Here is a 23,969-nt window from a genome sequence, read left to right as displayed (position 1 = left end):
CTGCACGCGACGGAGCCCGCGGGCGAACTGGCGGTGTGAGGTCGCTGAGTCCCCGCGGGCTGCTTCGGCTGCACGTCTGAGGGCAGGAACGCGCACCGAGGACCTGCCATCCTCCTTCCATCGCTGCGGGCCCGGCGACTCTCCTGTGGGGCAGTGTGTCCCAGTCCAGGCCCTGGAGAGGGTCCCCGTCAGCGACACGGGCCGCGGGAGGCGGCCGCGGAGTCAGGTGAGGCTGCGACCGCCAGGACACCGGGCGCACTGGCTGGGGTGGGCCCGATGGCCCCGCCGCTCTCCGTCCGTGACGGCGGGCGGCCTTGCGGACCGGGAGGGGGCACCGAGTGCCCGGAGGGGCGGGGGCGGGGAGCTGGGACCGGCGCCCGCGCGCTGCCGCCCCTGACGGCTCGTGGGACGGGCTGGGCTCGGGTCCGCCCAGTGTCCGCCGGGCCGGGCCCGGGGGCTGAGGGAGCTCCCAGGGGGCGCGGTCACCGCGCGGGAAGGGGGACGTGTCCCTGAAGCGCGGGAAGCGGGGCGCTGGCGGCCGTTCGCGAGCAGGGCGCCGCCGCGCGGGCCGGAGGTGCGGGGCGTGAGTGCGAGGCCGGCCGCAGCTGGGAACGGGGGCGCGCTGCCGGTTCTGTGCCGACTGGACTGGACGTTCGGGGGGCCACATTTGCGATGTGCGGCGTTAACTATGTGTGGCTCGGGCCGATTTCACCTCTTTTCAAACCCCGTTCCCGCGGCGACCGGAAAGCCTCACCGAGCGCACGTGGCCGACCCTTGACTTCCGTGGGGCACACCGGCCGCCAAGGAGGCCGACTTTAGACCTGTCCGTCCGCGTCGTCAAAGCTGCGGCCTTCGATGGATCTCCATCGGTGCAGCCTCCCAGCGCAGCGAGAGCGCCTAGCCCCAGGCGCGAGTCGGTAGCGGGGACCCCCTCGGTAGCGGAGGCCCCGGCCAACGAGGTAGAGACCAGCGGTGGGAGCTGGCCGTGTACGAGTGTTCCAGGAAGGCTGGTGGGACGAGCGTGTCCTGTTCTGACCCCTGGATACCCGCGGATTCCCGCGCAGAGCGCTCGGGGTGCAGGGCGGGCCCCCTCCCCCCACTGCTAACGCTTGCAGGGCCGCCCACACTGGGACGCCCAGGACATGTCTGTGCACGTTGTTGGGATGTGGAGGGAAACACACACACACACACACACACACACACACACACACGTAGAGAACGTGGACATTCCACAGTCAGGGGTCCCAGTGGGAAAATAAACGACATTGAACAAAACAGTGTTGTTCAGTGATCTGCTGGAATACACATTTGTGAATGTATTTTCACTTATTAACTCAACCATTATGCAAGTTAGCAGGTAGTTATTTGTCCTTGTTAATATTTTAGACAAGCTTCTTAGCTATAAAGAAGTCTTTAAGGTCCTTCATTTGTAAAATTCCAACTGAGATGAAGATTAACGTCTGTGCGAAAGCCCACCATAGCACATTGCTGTTAGTGTCTTCGCTAGTCGCTCGGAAATTTTCCTCACGGTCCTGCACAGAAGAGAAATAGGCAGGTTTGGTTTCTTAAAGCATGAATTTGAAGGGGCGGCGCTGTATGCATTCAAGGTGTCGAATGTTTCCCAGTTAGCGTCTTACACCAAAGTCATCTCTGCTTTTCTAAGCCAGGAGTGTCATTACCATAGACAGAGTAAAAATCAACCTTGTAAAATATTTTTCTGTTTTGGTCTAAACGTATTAGGTGTTTGATCTATTACCTTGTACATTTGTCACTTTGAAGCAAAGTGAACGTTACCCAGTCGTAGATTTTCATGGTTTGAATTCTTCTGTTACTTTAAGCTAAGCACTGTGTCAAGCCCCTGCCCTTTTTACTTTTCAGATAAGGAAACTTCTGCCCAGAGATGACACAGGGTTAGTGAGTGGTGGAGCATGTTTGAGCCCAGGTATGACCGGAGTCCACTGAGTGCAGTGACCCAGAAAACACATAACATCATGGGAACAATATAGTGATTTGGAAAGTAAGCATACCGAGCCTCTTTGAATACATGGGTTGTGTTTGGAAGCACTTATTTGTTCATTCCGTAAGCTCACATCCCAGTAGTGAATGGGCCATGGCCTCCTGTCCTAGGGGAGCCTGCGGTCCAGCGGGCAGAGGGCAGGACTGCCCTTGTCCCATACCCCTGTGTCCACAAACAGCCCTCGTGTCTGGCTCAGAGAGAAAGACCAAGGAACAGGCAGATTATTCTTTTTCTTGGTTCAGGAACTTTGTCTGCAGAATTAGATTCCTGGCAGGAAGAGATAAAATGAGCTGAACAGGCAAACTGACCCTTTGATAGTTTTGTTCTTTGACTATTTGCTCAATTTGCTCAATTAGATGTTCAAGCTTGAAGCTAACTTCATTAACTTTGTCCTTGGCTTGAGCAATGGCAGCATCAAGGTCATGTTCTCCAACACGAATGTCTAAGTGGATCCGCTGTGCAAACAGTGAAAAGGAAGAAACGTGTTTTTAAAACGGCTCCCCTCTCTCCTTCAATTTCCCTCTCCGTGTCCTCAGTTCCTCTCCCCTTTCCTCTTTACTAGAGCAGGCAGGCCCTGATTTTCCATCTCTTTTTGCCCCTCACTGCCACTCTGTTCCTTCTTTTGCTCGGCAATCTTTGTGATAATGTCCTAAATGGTAACCCCCAGACATGAGGGTACTTACACCTTCCTGAACATCAGAAATACTACCAGGCAAGTGTGTTTGGTCCTGAGAATCTGATTACTCTCAGGAAAGTTTCTTTACACACAGCTGAGTTTCTGATGCTAAAGTACAACTTCTCCTTTTTCATTCTCAGCACATTTAGAAAACAGCCAATCACCATCTACTGTGAAGAGTTTTACTTATTGGAATTCCATTATTAATTCACCCTCAGCCCTCACTTGTTTTCAAGCCTGAATAATCACAGCCCTTTTAACCTTCCCTCATAGTTCTTATTTTTCAAGCCCTTTAATCAACTTTGTGGCGCTCCTTTGAACCTCTTCCAAGCTCTCCAGCTCCCTCTTTGGTTGCTGTGCTGAGATCTGGGTGCAGGACTTGAATAACTTTCTAACCAGTCTGGGTGGCATGGCTCTGCATACCAATGTCACGCTTGAATAGTGCTGACATTGTGTTCATTAACGGGGACACGGAGGCGGGTACTTACCAGCTTACTCCCTCCGAATGACACAAGCCTCGTAGAATTAGATTCTAAGCAAATGATGTGTTCTCCGGGTGAATGTGAAGTGAAATGGAATGTTCCTTGTGGGCCGTATAACTTTGACAACAACACCTAGGATGGAGGATTTCCATAGTTTAAGTTTGTTTTTCTCTAGTTTCTGTTCTTAAAAATAAATCTCCTACATTTCTAGTAAAAAATGATGCAATTACTAAAGAAGAAATCAAATGGCCAATAAATGTGAAAAATACTCAGACTTGCTACTGATAAAAAAAATACAAACCACAGTAGGATATCTCTTGTTTGTTACCAGGTCAGCAAGGATTTCTAAGTACCCAAGGATAGTATTGAGGAATACTATCTCCAAACACTGTTTTGGAGGTGCAAATGGAACAACCATTCTGGAGAGCATTTTGGCAATATGTATTGAAAATTAAAATGTATATAACCATTGACCAGCAGTCCTACTTATAGATATTTATCCCATAGAAATACACAAGTAGATAAAGTTATATATAAAAGGATATCCAGTGTGATGTTATTTGTAATAGCAAAATTGCATTTTTTAGTCATTAGATTTAAAAAATTGCATTTTTGAAATAATGTTAATACCTTTCAGTTGGGAGTAATTAAATTTAAGCAAAGCCAAATAAAGATACATTACACAGCAATAAAAGAGAATATTATACCCATTTCTTTACTGAAGGTGTTCCTCATATCCTCTGGTAGAACATCTGTATAGGATCCTCTTTTAATAAATATCATTTATAAAAGTATGAATGCACATGTTTCTGTACACCTACAAGAAGATTCTAAAGAATATACATCAAACTGTTAGGTGGTTATATTCGTTGGGGTTTTAAAAATAAGTAAAGGACTTCAAGTCAGGCATACAAGGAGTTTAGAAGTTGTCACTCTGTCCAAACAACAAATAAAAAGCTGAACAGAAAAAAGTCACTTTTTCTTAGATCTGTCAGAGAATTGAGGTCACAGGGCACACTACTGCCTCCAAATAAATAAGCAAATACAAAGAACACAACTTATGAGAGAAGAAGCTCTGTAGGAACCAGTACTAGGCTCTTTTTTACCAAGGACATTAGGTCCAGCTCTTCAGAACGAGAACAATTACAAGGCACACTATAAAGCAGGAAGACACGGTTTGAGGAGACAGCCAGCATCAGAGTCAGACTCAGATATGCCGGGGTATTGGAATTATCAGAGCAGGAATTTAGGAGAACTGTGGTTAACACACTGAAGGCTCTAATGGAAAAATTAGACACAATTCTAGAACAGATGGGCACTGTAAGCAGAGAGATGAAAGTCCTAAGAAAGAATCAAAAAGAAATGCTAGAAGTAAAAATGCTGCAGTAGATATGAATGCCTTTCATTGGCTCCTTGGCAGACTAGACCTGGCTGAGGTAAGAATCTCTGAGCTTGAGGATAGGTTAATAGAAACTTCCCAAACTGAAAAACAAAGAGAAAGAAGACTGAAAAAAATGGGAAAGAATGTCTAAGAATCATGGGACAACTAGAGAAGATACAGCGCACACACACAATTGGAATACCAGAAGGAGAAGAAAAAGCAACAGAAGAAAAATATGTATTTTTAAAGACTTTATGTACTTATTTTTAGAGAGAGGGGAAGGGAAGGGAAAAGGGAGAGATACGTCAATCGGTGGCCTCTCACACACCTTCTACTGGGGACGTGGCCCGCAGCCCAGGCACGCGCCCTGACTGGGAATCTAACCAGTGACCCATTGCTTTGTGGGCCTGAGTTCAATCCACTGAGCCACACCAGGCAAGGCAGAAGAAAAACATTTAAAGCAACAATAACTGAGAACTTCTTCCAAATCTATGTCAGATGCCAAGCCACAGAGCCCGAGGAAACCAAGTAACATAAATGCCAAAAACTATACCTAAACATTTCACATTGAAACTAGATATCAGAGATAAAATTGTGAAAGAAACCAGAGGAAAAACCCTTGTTTTAGAGGAGCCAAAATAAGAATGACACTGGACTTCTCAGCAACCCCCAAGCATGAAGAGAGTGGAGTGAAATGGTTTTGGGGAGGGGGTAGAGAAACTTTGCCAGCATAGAATTCTGTATCCTGCAAAATTCTCCTTCAAAAGTAAAGGAGAAATATTTTCTCATACAAAGAGAAATTGAGGGAGTTTTTCACTGATATACCTGCCATGCAACAACTGTTAGAAGAAGTTCTTCAGAGAGAAAGAAAACAATATAGATTAGAAACTTGAGTTTATATAAAGAACAGAGCATTAGAGGAGGAATAAGTAAAGGTAAAGATGAAAACTTTATTTGTCTCTACTGATTTAACACATAATAGTCTGTTCAAAAATAGCAGCAATGTATTTGATGATTATACAATAGTTTATGTGTAAGTGAAATAAAGGGCAGCAATGATGCAAGGGATGGGAAGAAAGGATTGGAAATGCTGTATTAGAAGGCACTTACTGTACCTGTGAAGTGGTAGGATGTTGTTTGAAAGTAGACTTGGGTTAGTTGCAAATATATACGGCAAACACTAGAGCAAGCACTAAAAAAAAGTTTAAAAATGAAGTATAACTGATATGCTATGAAAGGAGATAATGTAGAATCACAAAATACTCAATTCAAACCACAGAAGACAGAGAAAGAGTAGGAGACAAAAACAAGGACAGAGAACAAGAGCAGTGAATAGAATATGGTAACATATGGTAGATGTTAATCCAACTGTATCAGTATTCTCTTTGAATATCAATGGACTAAATGCACCAATGAAAAGATAGACTGTAAGCCCTGACCAGTGGGGCTCAGTTGGTTGGATATCATCCTGCAAAGCAAAGGGTCACCAGTTAGATTCCTGGGTGGGGCACATACCTGGGTTGTGGGTTTGGTTCCCAGTCAGGGCATGTGTGAGAGGCAACTGATTAATGTTTCTCACATTGATGTTTCTCTTCCTCTCTTTCTCCCTCCCTTTCCCCTCTCTAAAAAATAAATAAATCTTTTTAGAAAAAGACTGACTTTTTAGAAAAAGAGCGGATAAAAGAAAATGAGACAACTCCATATTGTCTACAAGAAACCTACTTTAAATATAAAGACATGGAGAGATTAAAAGTTAAGGGTGGACAAGCCGACTGGAAGCTTATCTCAATCAGAAGGAAGCCAGAGCAGCTCCATGGACTTCCAAACAAGGGAAGCCGCCAGGGATAATGGAGTCATGCAACATCACCAGTCCGTTTTCCAAGGAATGAAATAGTCTTTAGCATGTATGCCCCTAATGAGAAAGCATCACACCGTGTGGGGCAGAAATTGCTAGAACTGTGAGGAGAAACAAGAGTCCGCTATCATGGTCGGAGACGCCAACACTGCTCCGTCAGAACGGACAGACCCAGCAGGCAGCAGGTCAGCGGGGACGTGGTCGAACTCAACAGCACCGCCAACCAACCGCACGTAACTGGCACTTGCAGACCACTTTGTCCACCAGCAGCAGATTCCGCATTCTTCCAAGCTCCCGTGAAACCTTCACCAAGACAGACCCCACTCCGGGCCATAAAGCAACCACAACACACTGAACATAACTGAAACACACAGTTCCCAGAACAGAATAGAATTCAAGTAAGGTTCAGTAATAGAAAGGTAGCTGGGGAACCCCAAAATACTTAGATATTGAAAGCATACTTCTAAATAGCACGTGAGTCAAGAAATAAGATATTTTAAAATATTTTTAATTAGGAGAGGATTCTGAGAAGATGGAGTACGAAGCACCAGAAATATGTTTCCTCGTCTAGACACAACTGCAAAGGCAGTCTTCTCTACAAATGGTGCTGGAGCAACTGGACGTCCCCCTGCAAGGAAATGGATGTAGACATAGACCTTACACCTTTTACAAAAGTTAACTTAAAATGCATCATAGGTGTAAATGTAAAACACAAAGCTATAAAACTCCTAGAAAATTACATAGGAGAAAATCTAGATGACCTTGGGTTTCTTACATGTAACACCAAAGGCATGATCCAGGAAATAAATAATTAAGAAACTGGACTTTATTAAAATTTAAAACTTCTGCTCTTCAAAATACACAATCAAGAGAATAACAAATCAGGTGGAAATATTTGTAAAAGACATCCATTAAAGTACTGTTATCCAAAGTATACAAAAAAACTCTGAAAACCACAATAAGGAAATTAATAAATCAATTAAAAAATGGGCAAAAGATTGGAATATCCTCATTAACAAAGACATACAGGGGCAAACAAGCATATGAAAAGATGTTCCCCATCACGTGCCATAAGGGAATCACAAATTCAAAGTGAGACACCTATGAGAATGGCAGAAATCTGACACAGTGCCAATGCCGGGCGCTGGTGAGGATGTGGAGGAACAGGAACTCTCATCCGCTGCTGGTGGTAATCAAAATGGTGCAAAGACTTTGGAAGACATTTTGGCTGTTTCTTATAAAATCAAACATATTCTTAGCATATGATCCCGCAAATATGCTAGTTATTTACCCAAATAAGATGGAATATAGGTCCACACAAAATATCTGCACATGAATATTTATAGGAGCTTTATTCACAATTGCCAAAATTTAGAAGCAGCCAAGATGTCCCTCACCAGACAGATGGACACACACACTGTGAGCCATCCATACAATGGAACAGTACTCAGCGCTAGGAGTAAATAAGCTACCAGGTTACAAAAAGACTTGGCAGACACTTGAGGGCATAGTGCTAAGTGAAAGAAGCCAATCTGAAAAGGCTCCACACTGCATTTTTCCACCTGTGTGACATCCTGGAAAAGGCAAAATTATGGGGACAGGGAAAAGATCAGTGGTTGTCAAAGGCTAGCGGGAGAGAGGGATGAGTAGGTGGAGCACAGGACTTTTAGGGCAATGAGACCACTCTGTGTAACACTGTAACGGAATCCCATAGAAGGTACAGCACCATGAGTGAACTTCAGTGTAAGCCTGTGAGTGGTGATGATGTGTCAGTGTAGCAGATGCACCACTGGTGCTGCTGGGGGTGGGGGGCTCTAACAAATGCACCATCGGTGCTGGCGGTGAGGGAGAAACTGTTTCTGGGGGCAGAGGGCACATGGTTACTCTACATTCTGCTGAATTTGGCCGTGAACATAAAACTGCTCTAAAAATAATGTATTTAATCATTGAAACTCAGATGTGTATCACACAGAAAAAGTCAATAAATATTCTGTTTTAAGTCTTTCAGTTTTGATTTGCAGAAAATTAAAGGACTATGCCACATACTTCATTTCCTTTAACAGACTGTTGAATGGGAAATTTTAATAAGTAAGACTGCATTCAAGGGTCAGATTTTACAATTAAAAAATTTTTTAAATGAATAGCAAAGACCTCTCCTCTGAAAAATTATTTAGTGACTGCTTGTTATTTATTAAATTGTCTCTGAGCTTTAGTTTCATATCAGTGCTCTGCATGGTCTACTTCCAGTGGCTGTTTTAGTCAGCACACGTTTTTAATGCCAACTAGTTTAGCGTATTGGGGGAAAAACATGTAAGTTTAAATATGTGTTGCCACTTGCTGACAGTGAGATCTTGTATGTCATTTAACCTCTCAGAACCGCCATTTCTGAGGACATGGAATATTGGCCACGGAATAATGGAAATCGGGATGCAGAATACACGTTTATGTGGTACATGCGTGTTGTTGATATGGTCTACCCTGCCTCTCCTACCAGCTACTGTTCCCTTGGGCTGTCAGTCACATGCACAGAAATGGACATATGATCAGGGGACAACTTAGAGTGCCCCATGTCCCCAGGCACACTGGCCCAAGTGGGAACAGAGTCTTTGTGGGGGTGATGATAGGGATCTTAAAAAGGGATCTTAGCTTGTAAGAAATGCTGAAATGAGAGCCATTTCTTGTCATCTTTCTAATGGGGAGGGCTTTCCTGAAAATAAGGCCTGTGAGTGAGAGTTTTGTCTTTCCCAGGGCAAGAAGAGGATTGGGTATATATTAGGCCCATGATAAAATTTGCTGGATGTTTGCAGAACGAATGGAAATCTCTCTCCTTCCTCCTCGAAGGGGGTGCTGTTTCAGGCAGTTGTGTTTTTGAAGAACAGACATCTATTACACCCATCATACAGATGGGAAAATGGAGGATCAAAGCAGGCAAATAACCTGCCCAGGCTTTAGCTCGTAGGTGGATGATAGTCTGCTCTTTAACTTGGCTCTGACTCCAAAACCCATGTTCTTTTCACTTGCTCCTGGTACCTTTCCAACTTCTTTGCTAACTCGCACAAAGACAGACCCAGAGGCTGCCTCTGGGTGTAAAGTATAGAGAAAGCCAGGACCAGACGTGGAGGCGGCCTGTCCAGTCCTCATGCTGTGGAGCGGGGAGTCGTGGCACCAGCAGAGCAGATGAAGCCTGGTCCCTGCAGAATCGCTGGGATACCTTGGCCCCGTGGGTCCCCCTGTGGTCCTCTCTGCTCAGCAGGACCAGCAGACTTAAGTTTGTGTTGTTTTCAACCTTTTTCTATCCAGCATCCACTGGACGAGGCTCTTGGGAGGCAGGCACCTTCTTCATCTTCGTGCAGTGCCTGTGTTCAGGGATCTACACACTAAGAATTTAAAGGCTGGTTCATGAGTGCTTACACAGATTTTAAAAGTTCGTGGTGGTACATGACACAGGAATTTTAGCAAGTGAAAAACTTTAGTAACAAAACATAAAACAATGCTTTACCTCCTCATTATAAGTTGTAACAGTAACAAACAGCCCCAAACCAGGAGCAGATTCGAGGAAGTCATGTCTGACCATGTCCCATCGCTGTATCTTGAAAGTCCCTGTTCCAAAAGTATAAGATGAGACACATTATTAAATAAATGCAGGAAATAGTTCTATACAACTACTGATAGTGTGCTTATATTTTTCACAAAATTTTGCTTTTGAATGGTTTACACCTTAGGAGTTCGGTCATGTAGCAGAATTGGAAAGCTGGAATGTGCAGGAAGGTAAGAGCTCTTGGTCCCGTCTCACTCCGATCTATATGTTACTTCACTGCTCTGAGCCTCAGTTTCCTATGCAGAAAAGGGGACAGTTCGTATCCCTCTGAAATGTCAGAGCTGTGAGGACTGTGGAAGAAGATGAGCTAATCTCATGAAAGCTTTCTACCCGGATCATTACTCACGTGGTTCTGGCCAGGACCAACTCTAGCGCCTCTGTAGTAGTTCTGCCGCCAGTTTCTCCCTCCTGGGACTCACTCTGAACACTTCCTGCATAATTCCTTCCTGAAGCTTAGGCGTGTTCATATCTAACCCTCCCATTGTCTCCAGAGGCTTCTGCTAAAGTTTGGATTGCTGAAAGGGCCCCGCCATCTCCCTTTAGGACCCGAGAAACATCACAGGGCTCCCCTTTCTCCTTGTTGCCTCCAGAAGTACAGTGAGAATGAAAAGATAGCTAACGTTTGTTGAAAAATATCTGATAGTACCTTATGTAGGCCAGGTACTGTGTTAAGCATTTAACATTCATTATTTCATTTATTCTCCAAACGTGCTCTTAGGAAAGCATTTTTTTTTTAAATTTACTCATTCACCCAGCCATTTGACATGTACATAATGAGGACTTTCCTTGGCAGGAGCACTGTTCTAGAAGCTGAGGACAGAAGTGAACAAAATAGACAATGTCCTTGTCCCATGGAGCTTCCCTACAGTCAGAAGCAGGCAACAAGCAAACACATATACAACGTCGAAGGCGTTGAGGCTAAAAGAAGCAGGCAACGGGTAGACTGCTAGGGGACTCGAGTACCATGCGGGAGTTAGGAAGGTTCACTGACATTTGAGAAAAGACTGGAAGTAATAGAGGAGTAAATATTATACAATTTTAGAAAATTTATACTTACACATGTCATATATAAAAGTTCCTCTCACATTCAGTGCCAATTATGTGCCAAGCATCATTCTAAGGAATTTATCTGAATTTTAGTGACAACATTATGTAGGTGGATACTGTCTTTATGACGATTTCATGTGTGATGAAACTGATGCACAGAAAAAGTATTGAATAATTTGCCAAAGGTCGCATTTCTGGCGTGTGGCAGAGTCCGGGCTCAGACCCGGCAGTGTGTGCCATCGCAGCACCATGCGATGTCGTCTCCACTGGGGAAAGGTCCTTTCACACAGGAGCATCCTCAGCTGTTACAGGAACAGCGGAGTGGCTGGGGCGAGGTCAGAAGGGCGGAATCTTTGATGCGGTTGTAGGCACAGCGTGAGCCAGACCAGGGGAGCCCACAGATCTGTCATAGGATTTGGGGAAGCAGTTGGTTGGAGGAGTGAAATGATGTGGTTTGCATTTTGAAATTTTAATTATGTGGAGAAAAGAAAAAAGGAGGATTAAGAGTGGAAGCGGGGAGGCTATAGTTATAATCGAGGTGGCCGTGTGCTAGTAGTGGAGGCTGTAAAAAGTGTCAGATTCTGTATTATCCCTACTTCACCAGTTGTGAACTGAGCATCAGAGAAATAAAGCTGCAGCCCAGGGTCACCTAGTAATAAGTTGTAGTGGCAGAATTACCACCAAAGTCATCTGCTTCCAAAGCCTAGAACTATACCCAGTGCACACCGCCTCCCTGGGAGGCGAGAGGACAGCCCCTGGCAGGGACCTGAGATGGGAGCTGCACCCAATGCCAGCTGTCAGGGCAGCCTTGGAAAGTGAGGGACTCTTTGAGGGACACCGAGAGAATATTTCTTGGGACAGAAGGCTGCAGCAAACTCTGAAGCCTACCTTTACCCGGAGTGACTATAGTCATAAGCATCTTTTGAATGGACTTGGCCTCTTCCCATCAGAAATTTGCTAACTATACTTTTCAGCATGGTCCACCTCAAGGTCTTTTAAAAGTATCATTGATGACTCTGGAAAAGATGGGGCAAGTCCATTCTACCCTATTCCTCCTGCTAATTACAGCTAAAAGCTTTGGGCAGCTGTCAGAAGACTCTGAAAGGCAGAGAAACATACTCACTGGCTAAGGACCCCTTGACTCAGAGCATGACCCAGCAGTGCCTCTTGGTTTGTTCCACATTTGTATGTCCTCACCTGGAGGTTAGAGCAATTTGCAATTGCAGGCCAAAGTGAGGGAGAGAACTCAAGAACCGTCTCTCTAGCCAAAGGGTCTGGAATAGGGTGGCCGTGCAGGATGGAACCCTCTAATTATACCTGCCACACTCCAGGTGAAAGACGCTGCACCGGTCCCCACTGGACACTTCAGATGTGGAGACGGGTGGAGCCTGTCACGATGCCTGCCCTGCACTAAGAGGACAGTGAAGAGGCAGCATTCTTCATCAACCCTGTAGACCTGAGGGAGGATCACACAGAGGAGGGAGCTGGTGGAAGGGATCTTTTTTAAAACGATTTTATTTATTTACTTTTAGAGACGGGGTAGGGAGGGCCAAGAGGGCAGGAACCTCAATGTGCAAGAGATACATCTATCAGTTGCCTCTTGCATGCCCCTAAATGCGGACCTGGCCTGCAACCCAGGCATGTTCCCTGACTAGGAATTGAACCTGTAACCTTCTAGATCCCAGGGCGGCATCCAAACCACTGAGCGACACCAGTCAGGGCTGCAAGGGATCTTTAAGACCATGTCTGAAGTCCTGCGCACACTTCTGAGCAGCTTGTGCATGTCACCAACCAGAATCGACATGGCAGAAGCTTGGAGACCCCACCTGTGCTACGGAACACTGCCCAGGTTTCAGGTTGGCCAGTGTGTGACACACAAGCAGGGTAGATCAGAACAGTAGTGCGAAGTCTGGGAAAAGTAAATTAACATTAGGGTGTGTTCTGAATATACATGGGTTGACTGCCTACTGAAATAGAATAATTAAGTAGGATGCAGGGTCATACATAATACTCAGAATGTCCAGGATACATTACAGAATTACTCACCATACCAAGAACCAGGGAAATCTCATCTTGAATGAGAAGACAGTTAACAGATGCCAACATCGAAATGACATCGTGGTTGGGATTATGTGACAAATTTAAACACCCATAATGAAAGTGCATCAACTAGAAGTTGGATCATCCTTAAAATAATGGAAAAATAGGGTAGAAAGTCTTAGCAAAAGGGTAGAAAGTATAAAAAGAAAAAAAATGGACTCATCAGGACAGGAAAAATTCAGTATTTGAAATGGAAAACTTACTGAATAGACTCAGTAAGAAAATGGAGGCAACAGAAAAGTCAATGAACTTGAAATTAGATCAATAGAAATGATCAAATATATTCAATGGGAAGAAAGCAGGTGGGGGAATATGAGCCTCAAACAGAGTCTCAGGAACCTGTAGGGCAGTAATCACAGGTCTGTAGTTCCCAAGCCTGAGGGAGGGATAGCCGTGCCTGGAGGTGCTGTGGGGGGGCCAGGCCCTGCAGTAGAGCGAGCAGCCTGAACCTTTGGGGTCCCAGTGCACTTGGAAGCCGCGTGCACTGCCATCCAAGTGCATAATAGCGTTAATGCTTAAGAAACAGTGTGCCTACCGTAAATACACTTCATCACTAACGGATGCTGGCACCATCTGAGCCTCTAGCGAGTTGTAATCTTTTTCTGGTGGGGAGTTTTACCTTCAATTTGTAAAACATGCAACATCTGTGAAGAAGCAAAGCTCAGCAAAGTGAGGGCTGCCTCTACAGGGCTGAATAAACATTGAAAGAAAAATGGCTGAAAACTTTCCAAACTTTTTTTTAAAGTTTTAAATTTTTTTTAAAGATTTTATTTTTAGAGAAAGGAGAAGGGAGGGAGAAAGAAAGGGAGAGAAGCATCAATGTGTGGTTGTCTCCTGTGCACCCCCAACTGGGGACCTGGCCTGATCCAGGCATGGGTCCTGACTTGGAATCGAACCGGCGACCCTTTGGTTTGCAGGCCTGTGCTCAATCCACTGAGCTACACCAGCCAGGGCTGAAAATTTCCCAAATTTTTTAAAAGAAAAAAAGCCTACAGATTTAAGGAGCTGAGTGATCTCCCAAATCTATTACCAGATACATCATGATCAAATTTCTCAGAATTAAAAACAAAAAATACATGTGTGGAAAATAGAGCAGAGCAGTATAGTATTGGCAGAACAGCAATTTGAGTGACAGCAGATTCTCATCAGAACACATGAAAGCTAGAAAGAAGTGTCAAATCTTTTCATTCATTCTTTGAATGAAATGAAATATTCTTAGATTTTCTTAGATTCTTAGATTCTAAGATTCTTAGATTAAGGGAAACTAGAATTTTTTTACTCGAATACCTGCTTTAAAATAATGGCTAAAGGAAGTTCTCCAAACAGAAAGAAAATTATAAAGAAACTTGGAATATCAGAATGAAGAGAGAACAGTGGAAAGGATGACTATCTTGGGAAACTGCAATAGGGTATTCTCTTTTTAAATAGTTGTTTGACAGTTTTAAAATGTATAATCATTGAAAGCCAAAAAAAATAATATCCATTGTGAATCTCGAAGTGTATAGACATGATATTTAAAACAACCATTATTGTTAAGTGTGGGAGGGCATAGGATCATAAGGTTCTACATTCTGCTAGAAGTGGTAAAATATTGATCCTCCTAGACTGTGATAAGTCAGATATGTGTGTTGTAATCCCAAGAGCAACCACCAATAAAAACTGTGCAAAGAGATGAAGTGAAAAACACTGCAGATGATGCAAAATGCAATGTTACAAAATGTTCCAGTGACCTGCAGGAAGGCGGAAGTGGAAAATGGGAGCAGAAACCAGACCTAAATCCTGCATATCAATAATCACATTCTATGTAACTGGTAGAATTCTATGTAACTAAGATGGTAGAATAGGTGTTTTTGATGATCCAATATTGCAGTCTACAGGAAAGTCACTTTGCATATAATGCTACAGGCAGGTTAAAAGTAAAGTAGAAAGGTCCACCATTCTGACATGAGTCAAAAGAAAGCTTGAGTGGCTTTATAGTAATCAGATAAATGAGATGTCAGAGCAAAGAAAATTACCAGTGACAAAGATAATCATCATAATTGCACAAAGATACAGGGGCCAGTCCATTAGGAAGATATGCATCACCATCCTAAAGGCATCAAACAACAGATATTCAAAACACAGGAAGTAAAACAATGGAAAAGAAAAATGGACAGTGGATGCTGGGGGTTCAGTGCTCCCCAGAGTGGACAGAAACACTAGGCGAAGTTGGCAGGGAGACTGAAGGCAGCCTGACCAGCAGGACCGACAGCCGCAGAACACATGGAGCACTCTCTGGCTCGTCTGAATCGGCCCCTCGGCCGAAGCAGCTGGAATGTTCTGGGGGAAAGCACACAGCCACCCAGACTGGTGGCTTCCCAGAGATGTGCCACCCAGAAGCCTCAGCTGTGTTTTCTCCACTCTCCCAACAGCTGGGAGCCCCTCCTGCAGCCCACCCCCACCTCTGACATGGCTACCTTGCCTCCTGCAGAGACAGTATCTTTCCGCCACACAGTGTGCTCACCTTGCAACCCACTCCCCTCCTGCCTGCCTCTGGCTGGAAGGGTTGGGGTGTCCCTGCTCCACCAGCGGCCACCCTCCCACTTCTCAGGGACTTGGCTCTTGTCACTCTCCTATACTTGCCCACACCTGGTGCCTGTTGTGGTGCCTGCCATCTGCTGTGCTCGTCATCCCATGTCTGGACTCTGAACCTTCTGGGGCACCAGGGACGTGCTGTGTCTGCTTTCCTGGGCCCTGGGGCCTGGCAGTAAGCAGAGGGCCCTGTGGGCTCCATAGCAGAGGCTCCATGAGGATGTCTGGGATGAGTGGAAGTGCCCCTCAGTACATGTTCGGGAAGGGTTTGAAGGAGTGTCAGTGGGCCCATGGTTAAAATGACAGTGTCCTTAGCGCACCGCCTGAGTTATCAGACCATCACCCCTACCCTGCCTGAGCCCCTCTATAGAAGGGAAGCATGGATGGAGGTGTCATGTCCCATATTTACCACCAGATGGCAGAAGAGAAGCACCGCTGAGGCGCAGCCTGCCAGCCCTCCTTAGGGTCTGGGTGGAGCAGCACTGGTACGAGCAGGGTCAGGCTGCCCCCTCAGGCTTCCTTCCCACAGGCTGGTGACACACCAGCAGGGATGCTGGCTAAAAACAGGTATTTGGGCAAGTCACTGAAGTGCATGCCTCAGTTTCCCCATGGGTAAAACCAGGATAGTAAAGTTATATTTCTTAGGGTACAAAGAGGGAGTTAATATTTGACTTGGCACATTGGAAGCACTATGCAAGCACTTGATCAATGATTCTTGAAGTTATTGTGGGCTTTCACTGCAGTGTTTTCTGTCAGTTCCCACTGACTCCCACGACCCTCTCAAACTGGTACAACAACCCCCAGTGTCTCAGAGGAGGAGCCTGAGACCCCAGGGGCTGAGTGACTTCTCTGGAACCATCCAGACAATAAAAGGCTGAGCAGGATTAAAACTTAGCTTGATTCGCTAATCAAGGGCCCTGTAACCTCACTACGAAGTATGCTTACCCTACAGCCAGGGACTGTGTGTGTGCTTCAAAGCAAGTGTGGTTCTTACACAGCTTGCAGGCCAGCCTCACTACCCAGGGCCCTTCTGCTGGGGTTTAACCACAGGTGTGTGCAGGCAAGCGGTTAGTAGACTGAGAAACCTCCCAGGTGCAGAAGCACTGTCCGTCCAGGGAGGAACCTCAGCCAAGACGTGTGTTCACATGGCCATGGTGGGCACTGTGTATGCCCGCATCGCATGCTTTGCTGGGTGGGACCTGAGACCTGCCCCTGCTGGAAGCCAGTGGCATGTGAGGGGCAGATGCTCAACTCCTTTGCCTGGAGGGAGGACAAACTCTGTGGGTATCTCATCCAACTATTTTTTAACGTTTTAAAAAATCATGGTAAAATATGTATAACAAAGTTGAACTGAACCATTTCACATGTGCAGTTCAGGCGCATCAAGCACAATCACATTGCTGTGCCGCTGCCGCCACCGCCGTCCACAGGGCTTTCCCATCACCACGAACAGACACTTGTCCCCACTGCAGTTTTACCTCCCCACCTCCCCAGCTCCAGGCAAGCTCTAGGCTGCTTTTTTCTTTTCTTTTTTAATCTTCTTCACTCAAGGGCATTTTTCATTGCTTTTAGAGAGAGAAGAAGGGGAAGGGAAACATCCATGTGAGAGAGAAGCATCGATTGGTTGCATCCCATACATCCCTGGACCAGGGATCGTACACGTCTGGACTGGGGATTGAACCTGCAACCTTACAGCTGCAGGTAATGCTTCAACCAATTGAGCCATACCAGCCAGTGCTACTTTTTGCTTTTTGAATTTTCCTGTGCTAGGGATCTCACGTAAGTGGAATCACACAGTATTTGTCTTTAGCGACTGGTTTATTTCACTGGGAATAATGTCCTCAATGTTCATCCATGTTGAACCAAGTGTTAGAATTCCGTCCTTTTAAGGCTGAATAATGTTTCCTCGTGTTGTGTTCATCTGTTCATCTGTTCAGTGGACACTTGGGTGGCTCCCCCTTTTGGCTGATGTGGGCAGTGCTGCTGTGACATAGGTGTGCCAATAGCTGAGGCTTTGCTTTCACTTTTTCTAGGCACCTACTCAGAGCACAAGTGCTGGGTCGTGTGTCTGCACTATTATCTTATGTTCCTGAGGGTCCTGGGCTCAGTCTGAGTCTGGGCTTCACCAGAAATCTCACCTCCCCTGGCTTCTTTCCCTCTGGTTCCAGGGAGCACCTTCTTAATGAATCATTTGTACTTCACTCCTTGTCTCGGAGGTGCTCCAGAGAACACCCAGCTTCAGACATCCTGACGTGCGGTGTGGTCTTCTGTGAAGGCACGAATGAGGGCAATGAAGGACGACACTCAAATTTAACTTGTCTCCTAGTCCCTAATAAGTTTTGCTCTGAAGAAAAAAATGGCAGTAACCTGAGTACCTGGCACAGTAACCTGGGTACCTGGCAGAGTGCAAGAGCCATATCTGGGACTTTTGAAAGAGAGCAACCAGAAGCAAACTCATTGGTTTAGAATTCTAATTATTTTTTAAAGATTTTATCTATTTGTTTTTAGAGAGGGGAAAGGAAGTAGAAAGAGAGGGAGAGAAACATCAATGTGTGATTGCCTCTTGTACACCTTCTACTGGGAACCGCAACCCAGGCATGTGCCCTGAGTGGGAATCAAACAGGCAACCCTGTGGTTCACAGGCCCACACTCAATCCACTGAACCACAGCAGCCAGGGCAGAATTCTAATTATTTTCTTTTTAATGATCACTGTGCTCCATGACACCTCTCCATTTTTTTCAATGCCTGCTGTTTACAAAAGACTAACAGCCTTGTTTTTTAAAAAAGTATCTACAAGGATCAGCAAGTAGTTTTAAAACTCAGGCTGGCTCCGGAAGTTACACCGTGGCCTCTCCCTGCTCCTCCTCTCCCTGAAATACCTCTCTCCCATTTAAAAAAAAAAGTTTCATTTATTTTTATAGAGAGAGGGGAAGAGAGAGAGAGGAAAACACCAATGTGTGGTTACCTCTCACACACACCCCCTACTGGGGACCTGGCCCACAACCCAGGCATGTGCTCTGACTGGGAATCAAACCAGCTCTCCCCTTTTTTCACTGAAGACAATCTGGAGTTAGTTACTAAAGAACATTACTAAAAGAGTGAAGAGAAACACTGTATTTGACTCGAAGCTTCTAAGCGAGTAGCAAGCAAGTTCTCATCCTAGGTTTGGCCACAGCGCCCAGGTCCTGTTTCATCATCTCCCTCTCAGCCCCGAGCAAGGGAACTCTGGCTGCTTCTCTGCTTTTCAGGGAATTTACTTCATTTGGGGAGGGGGGAGCTTAGGGCAGACACTGGGACGCCAAGTGACAAAGTTGGAAACAGAGTCCAAGAGAGTGGGAACTGATATTGATGAACACCTGCAGCTAGTCACCTCTGCTCCAGGTGTAGCTTAGGGGCAGGTGTAGCTTCAACTTACAGATAAGGAAACAACTCAGTCACCAGCTGTTGGGCAACAGAAGCAGGTGCAAAGCATGTCTTATTGACTCCAAAAGCAGGTTTCTGTCCCTTGTGGCCTACGAGCTGCCTCTGATGGGGGGGGGGGCGGTGAGAGAGGGGAGGGCAAGAGGCCAAGCCCTTGAATTCCTTGCAGTTTGTTTTTAGTCCCAATGAGAAAAATTACACTTTCAGGTAGATTTTGATGTCTCTGGAACTTTTTAGAGGAGTGTGTTTCATGGGACGCCATTGGACCTCAGCACTCTGAAGAGAGAAATGAGTAGCTGGTGTGTGCTCTTTGTGAATGAGGGGTATCCAGCACAGTCTCAGGTCCCCACAGATGCCCAGGAAAACTTCATCTGTTTTTTATGTTGGTGGGGGGACCTAAAAATTAAATATAAGCATACTCTGGATTAGCACTTAATCATGTGCGTTTGACACGTGTGTTCACCATCGAGCGTGCACTGAGGGGAAGTTGAGGGTCTCACAGGTGGCCTGGCACCGGCGGCACAGGCGGCTGAGCTCCTGGCCCGCAGCAGGCAGGAGCCAGACCGCAGTCCCGGCCTCAGACATAGGGGCGTACAATAAACATGAAATGAAATTTTTTTCAAAAAAGGGACTTTTAAAGGACATGTTTGAGAATTGTATCTTCGTGCACACTATTATGTTATTTGGGCTAATTATTAAAGCCATGATTATAGTTCAAGAAAATGATCACAAGAGTAGAGACTTAACTGATGGTCATCGTGCTCAAATTCCTGTAGAAGAGGTTCGCTAGAGTCCGGTGGGAAACACGCGTGGACATCTTTCTCTCATCACTGGACACCGACAGTGGTGACCTCTGCATCCTTCTAATTACAGTGGTTTCCTTAAAGTATGTTTGATGCCTACTTGTCTTCAGTTCATATGTGCCTGTCTGTCTTTCCATTCTTTTATTTCCAACCTTTCCCTACAGTAAGTGTTTCATTTGGAAACAGCATACACTTACTCTGTTTTTAACTACAGCCAACCTTTGTCTTTTCCTTGGAGCTTTGTCCACGCACACTCAGTGTGGCATGAAATGCTGCTGGGCTCGTGCCTGTTCTCCTGCTGCTTGTGTGCTGTCTGTCCTCTTCATTCCTTCTTGCCTTTTTTTATATTTTTCTCAGTTTGCATATTACACATTCTGGGACTTCAGGACCACATTCTCTTTTAAAGAGAAATTTAAGTGTGTGCCCTGACATGTTTCCAACTGTCCCTGTAGTTGCAGTAGGCTTTAGAAGCTGAGCTCTGAACCTACATAATTGTATGGGGTGGTCTGACTTACGTGGCTCAGTTGGCTGGGCATCGGCCTGCAAAGTAAAAGGTCGCTGGTTCAGGGCACATGCCTGGGTTGCAGGTTTGGTCTCTGGCTGGGATGTGCACAAGAGGCAGCCAGTCAGTGTTTCTCTCCCTCTCTTTCTCCCTCCCTTTCCCCCTCTCTATAAATGAATGAAGGAATAAATGTACGGGGTGATGACTACAGAGACCACAGAGTGGAGACAACTGAGATGGAGGCTTGAGAAGGCAGGAGAGAGGGGAGAGGTGGAGGTAGGGAAGGACCAGAGCAGGACAAGGGGGTAGACTCAATGTTCATGGGAACACGGACTAAGAGAGGCTCCTGACTGGGGATGAGGGACCTGGCAGACTGAGGTCTGTCTTTCTCACAGCTGCTGATCACCGTCCGGCCACATCCGCCTCCTGCCTCAGACCCTCTAGTCAGCCAGGTGATTCTCAGGCTTACTGCCAATGAGTGTGTCCCAAGCCAGGTCCATCCAGCTGGTGGACCTCCAGGCAGCAGGTGGGGGGTGGGGGAAGGCTATTCCTATTTCTCTTAATTCCTTCACCGTCCTTTCAAATGCAGGCAGAAAAGTTCATAGGTTACTAGAAAAACAACCACCTGACGCAGAGCTACATGCCCAGGGATCAGAATACCCCTGAGAGGAAAAGCTGGGGTCAGAGATACAAGGAAACCCTCAAAGTACACTCTGCGGGTCTGGCTGGGTCCTATGGGCTTGACGAATATTGATTTGGTCATTATCACAACCAAAGAAACAGGTATCATTACTAATTTATCCTGTTTTACAGATGAAGCAGAGTGGTTAAGTCGCTTGCCCAAGGGCACACAGTTACTAGATGGCAGAGCTGGGACCTAAACCTGGGTGGTCTTGTTCACACTCTGCAGGCCCAAGCATAGCCTCTTGCCACAGTGACCATGACAGCAGTGAGGAGGCGCTGACACCACCCAGTGCTTTTCTGTACGTCTTCCTGGCAGTCTTCTCGACCCTAAAGTCTGTCTCACATTGCAGTCTCTTCCTTTGCCTCCTCACGTGATGCGTTATTTGACTTTTTGCAGGGTGGGCATTAGTCTTTGCAGAACTCTCCAGTGTGGTAGCCAAGATACATAGAGGGGAGCCGGGCACCCTCTGTGAGATTGAACTTGCCATACGAGTCCACCCTCGGCACTGATAGACAGTGACTGGGCTTACATCCTGCTCCTTCTTTCCCTTTTGTGTATGAAAACCAGGGCATTTAATGTTGATTCTAACTTGAATATTAAACACACTGGATTTTCTATGCAATTCAGAGGCACTGACACTTGCTTCTTTCTCAGCGGGCCCGTGACGCTCACTATGTGAGGCAACTGGGTGGAGAGTGGAAGTCACCATGACGGTGGCAGGTTGTGTGTGCAGCTGGCTCAGGCGGCAGGGTCAGGCTTGCACCCACAGGGCCCCTCAGCACCCCAGCCTGTGGGACACAGACACTCATAGGATGCATCAACGTCTGCTATACTAGACCTGTCTGGAACATACATCTCCACAGAATTCAGCCACACTTAGCACAATGAATGGGATCAGAATCTTTTACTGAGGGAAACCTGACAGCCAGAAAAACAAGTCAAGCTTGGAGTCTGTGGTGTTGCATCTGGGTTTCCTGTTTATGAATTAGGCAACTTACTCTAAAGGCCATGTTCATGTTGCGTTTGCATGACTTGATAAACTGTCTCAAGAGGAAACCACATAGCCCGATACTGACAAACAAAATGTACAGCAGTGGTTGGCATGAAACCACAGCACGGCTTCCTTAGTTCTACACTCAGAAGAGCACATTGCACCTACCTGTGATCAGCGTGTCACTCGGAATGTCTTCTATGATGCATTTCTCCTCCCGTTCCCCCGTGTGGAAATAAAAAGCAGTTGTAAGTGAAAAACAGAAACCTAAGAGAAACGTTAGCACTTGCATTTCTGCTGCTTTAGACACCCCTGGGCACTTGCTGTGAAATGGATCAGTTGCAAGTGATGCTGCTTATTGAGTGTTTGTATTTCACTGGCTAAGTTTGTACATTGATTTTTGTGGGACGTGACATGTGGTGGCTGCCCTTGAGCAGGTATTGCAGCAAGTCTCAGGGAACAAGACATCTGGGCCTCAGGGCCTTCCGAGGCATGCTGACGTCAGAATGCTAATGGAATGAAGGAGAATGTGGGCCTGGAGCAAACCGCAAAGGACTGAGCCCAGCAGATGGCTGGTGACCAAACCTACATGGCCAGTGGTCTCCGTGACTTGGCAGGAGGTAGGAAGGAGGATGTGAAGGCTGTGTCCTGGCCTTGAGAAATGAGAGGAGGGAGGTGGGTGTGGAAGTGCGGCCAAGGAGCAAGCAGGTTGCTGAGATGGGACATGCTAGACTGGGAGGCACTGACAGCTCCGGTCAACAGAGGCCTGCCCTGAACGCAACTCTCTGAATCTTGGTTTCCTCATTTTAGAGAAAGGAGTTGAACTTGCCCAGTGTGATCCATTGGGTCCTTTCAGTCTAGGCAGCCAATAGATTTTTTAAGGTTTTTATTTCTAAATATTTATAGACTCACAAAAAGCTGCAGGAACAGTCCGGAGAGGTCCCATTTGCCCAGCACCTGGCCGCCCCAACTGGCAACATTTCTCAGAACTGAGAGGCCGTGTAGCCACATGGTGGGAGTGGAGGTGGATGCTGTCTCTGAGCATCTGTAAAGAGGGTCTCTGCCAAGCAGCTCTGCCATTGGATCTTTCTCAGGGACAGCTTCCTTAATTTATTTATTTTTGAATAGTCCACACTTTCTTATTTCTCTGTAGTCCTCTGATTTTTTGTTGTTGAACACTAGACATTTGAATCCAATGGTGTGTCTCTGGAAATCACCCTCTCCCCCTTTCCCAGGGTTTGCTGTTCTGTGTTATTGCTGTTTGATTTTGATTGTTGTAGGTTTTCTCGGTGGAGCTCCACCAGAGGGGTAAACCCCAGGCCTTCTGAGGCCTTTCCTGAGACATTCCCTGGGCCTGTAGTCGCTTTCTAGTGCTCCCCAGATGTGCAGTTGTTTTTGAATACCTTCCCATAAATGTTTGGCTCTGAAAGGGGAAAAAGTGAGAAATTAAGGGGGAAGGGAAAGGGTGCCAGCTTTTTAAATCTTCTGCAAGTCACTTCAGCTGGAGGGGGCAGGGCTTGCAGGGGGTGGGGGCGGCTGGAGGTGCATCGACAATGGCTGCTCTCCCTTTGTCTACATTTCTGTGATTAGGAGCAGCAACCAACATCAGCTCACAGGTCCCCAATGCTTGGGACACAGGGTCCTGTTTGCCCACCTTGGTTCCTGCGAGCTGTGTGTGGGATGCTCCAGGGGCTTGTGCCCAGCTGCAGCCCCCTGGCATGGTGGGGGACGGGGTAGCTGCTGCTGTGCTAGGAGCTGATGTTGACCCTCCTAGTCTTCCCCGGAAAGTTGCAAGACTTCCACAGATTCCAGAGTCCCAAATAGTTCTATCAGATAAAGC

The 23,969-nt window shown here is 46.2% G+C and overlaps 1 protein-coding gene across 1 annotated transcript; it reads right to left on the bottom strand.

Annotated features, from left to right (window-relative positions):
• Positions 1-1,382: 1,382 nt before the first annotated feature.
• LOC128628443 (transmembrane emp24 domain-containing protein 11) lies at positions 1,383-22,429 on the bottom strand. Its single transcript, XM_053672317.1, has 5 exons — positions 22,298-22,429; positions 9,911-10,011; positions 3,182-3,307; positions 2,326-2,472; positions 1,383-1,532 (listed from the first exon to the last, which is right to left on the bottom strand). Exons 1-5 carry the CDS (start codon positions 22,419-22,421, stop codon positions 1,383-1,385), a joined length of 648 nt encoding a protein of 215 aa, XP_053528292.1. The 5' UTR covers positions 22,422-22,429.
• Positions 22,430-23,969: the final 1,540 nt, after the last annotated feature.

This window comes from Artibeus jamaicensis, unplaced genomic scaffold, assembly GCF_021234435.1.
Source record: "Artibeus jamaicensis isolate MK-2021 breed Jamaican fruit bat unplaced genomic scaffold, CSHL_Jam_final contig_76, whole genome shotgun sequence".
Classification (NCBI taxonomy): Eukaryota; Metazoa; Chordata; class Mammalia; order Chiroptera; family Phyllostomidae; genus Artibeus; species Artibeus jamaicensis.
Note: the sequence above shows the minus strand (reverse complement) of the source record. Positions and strands in the feature narration are given on the sequence as shown.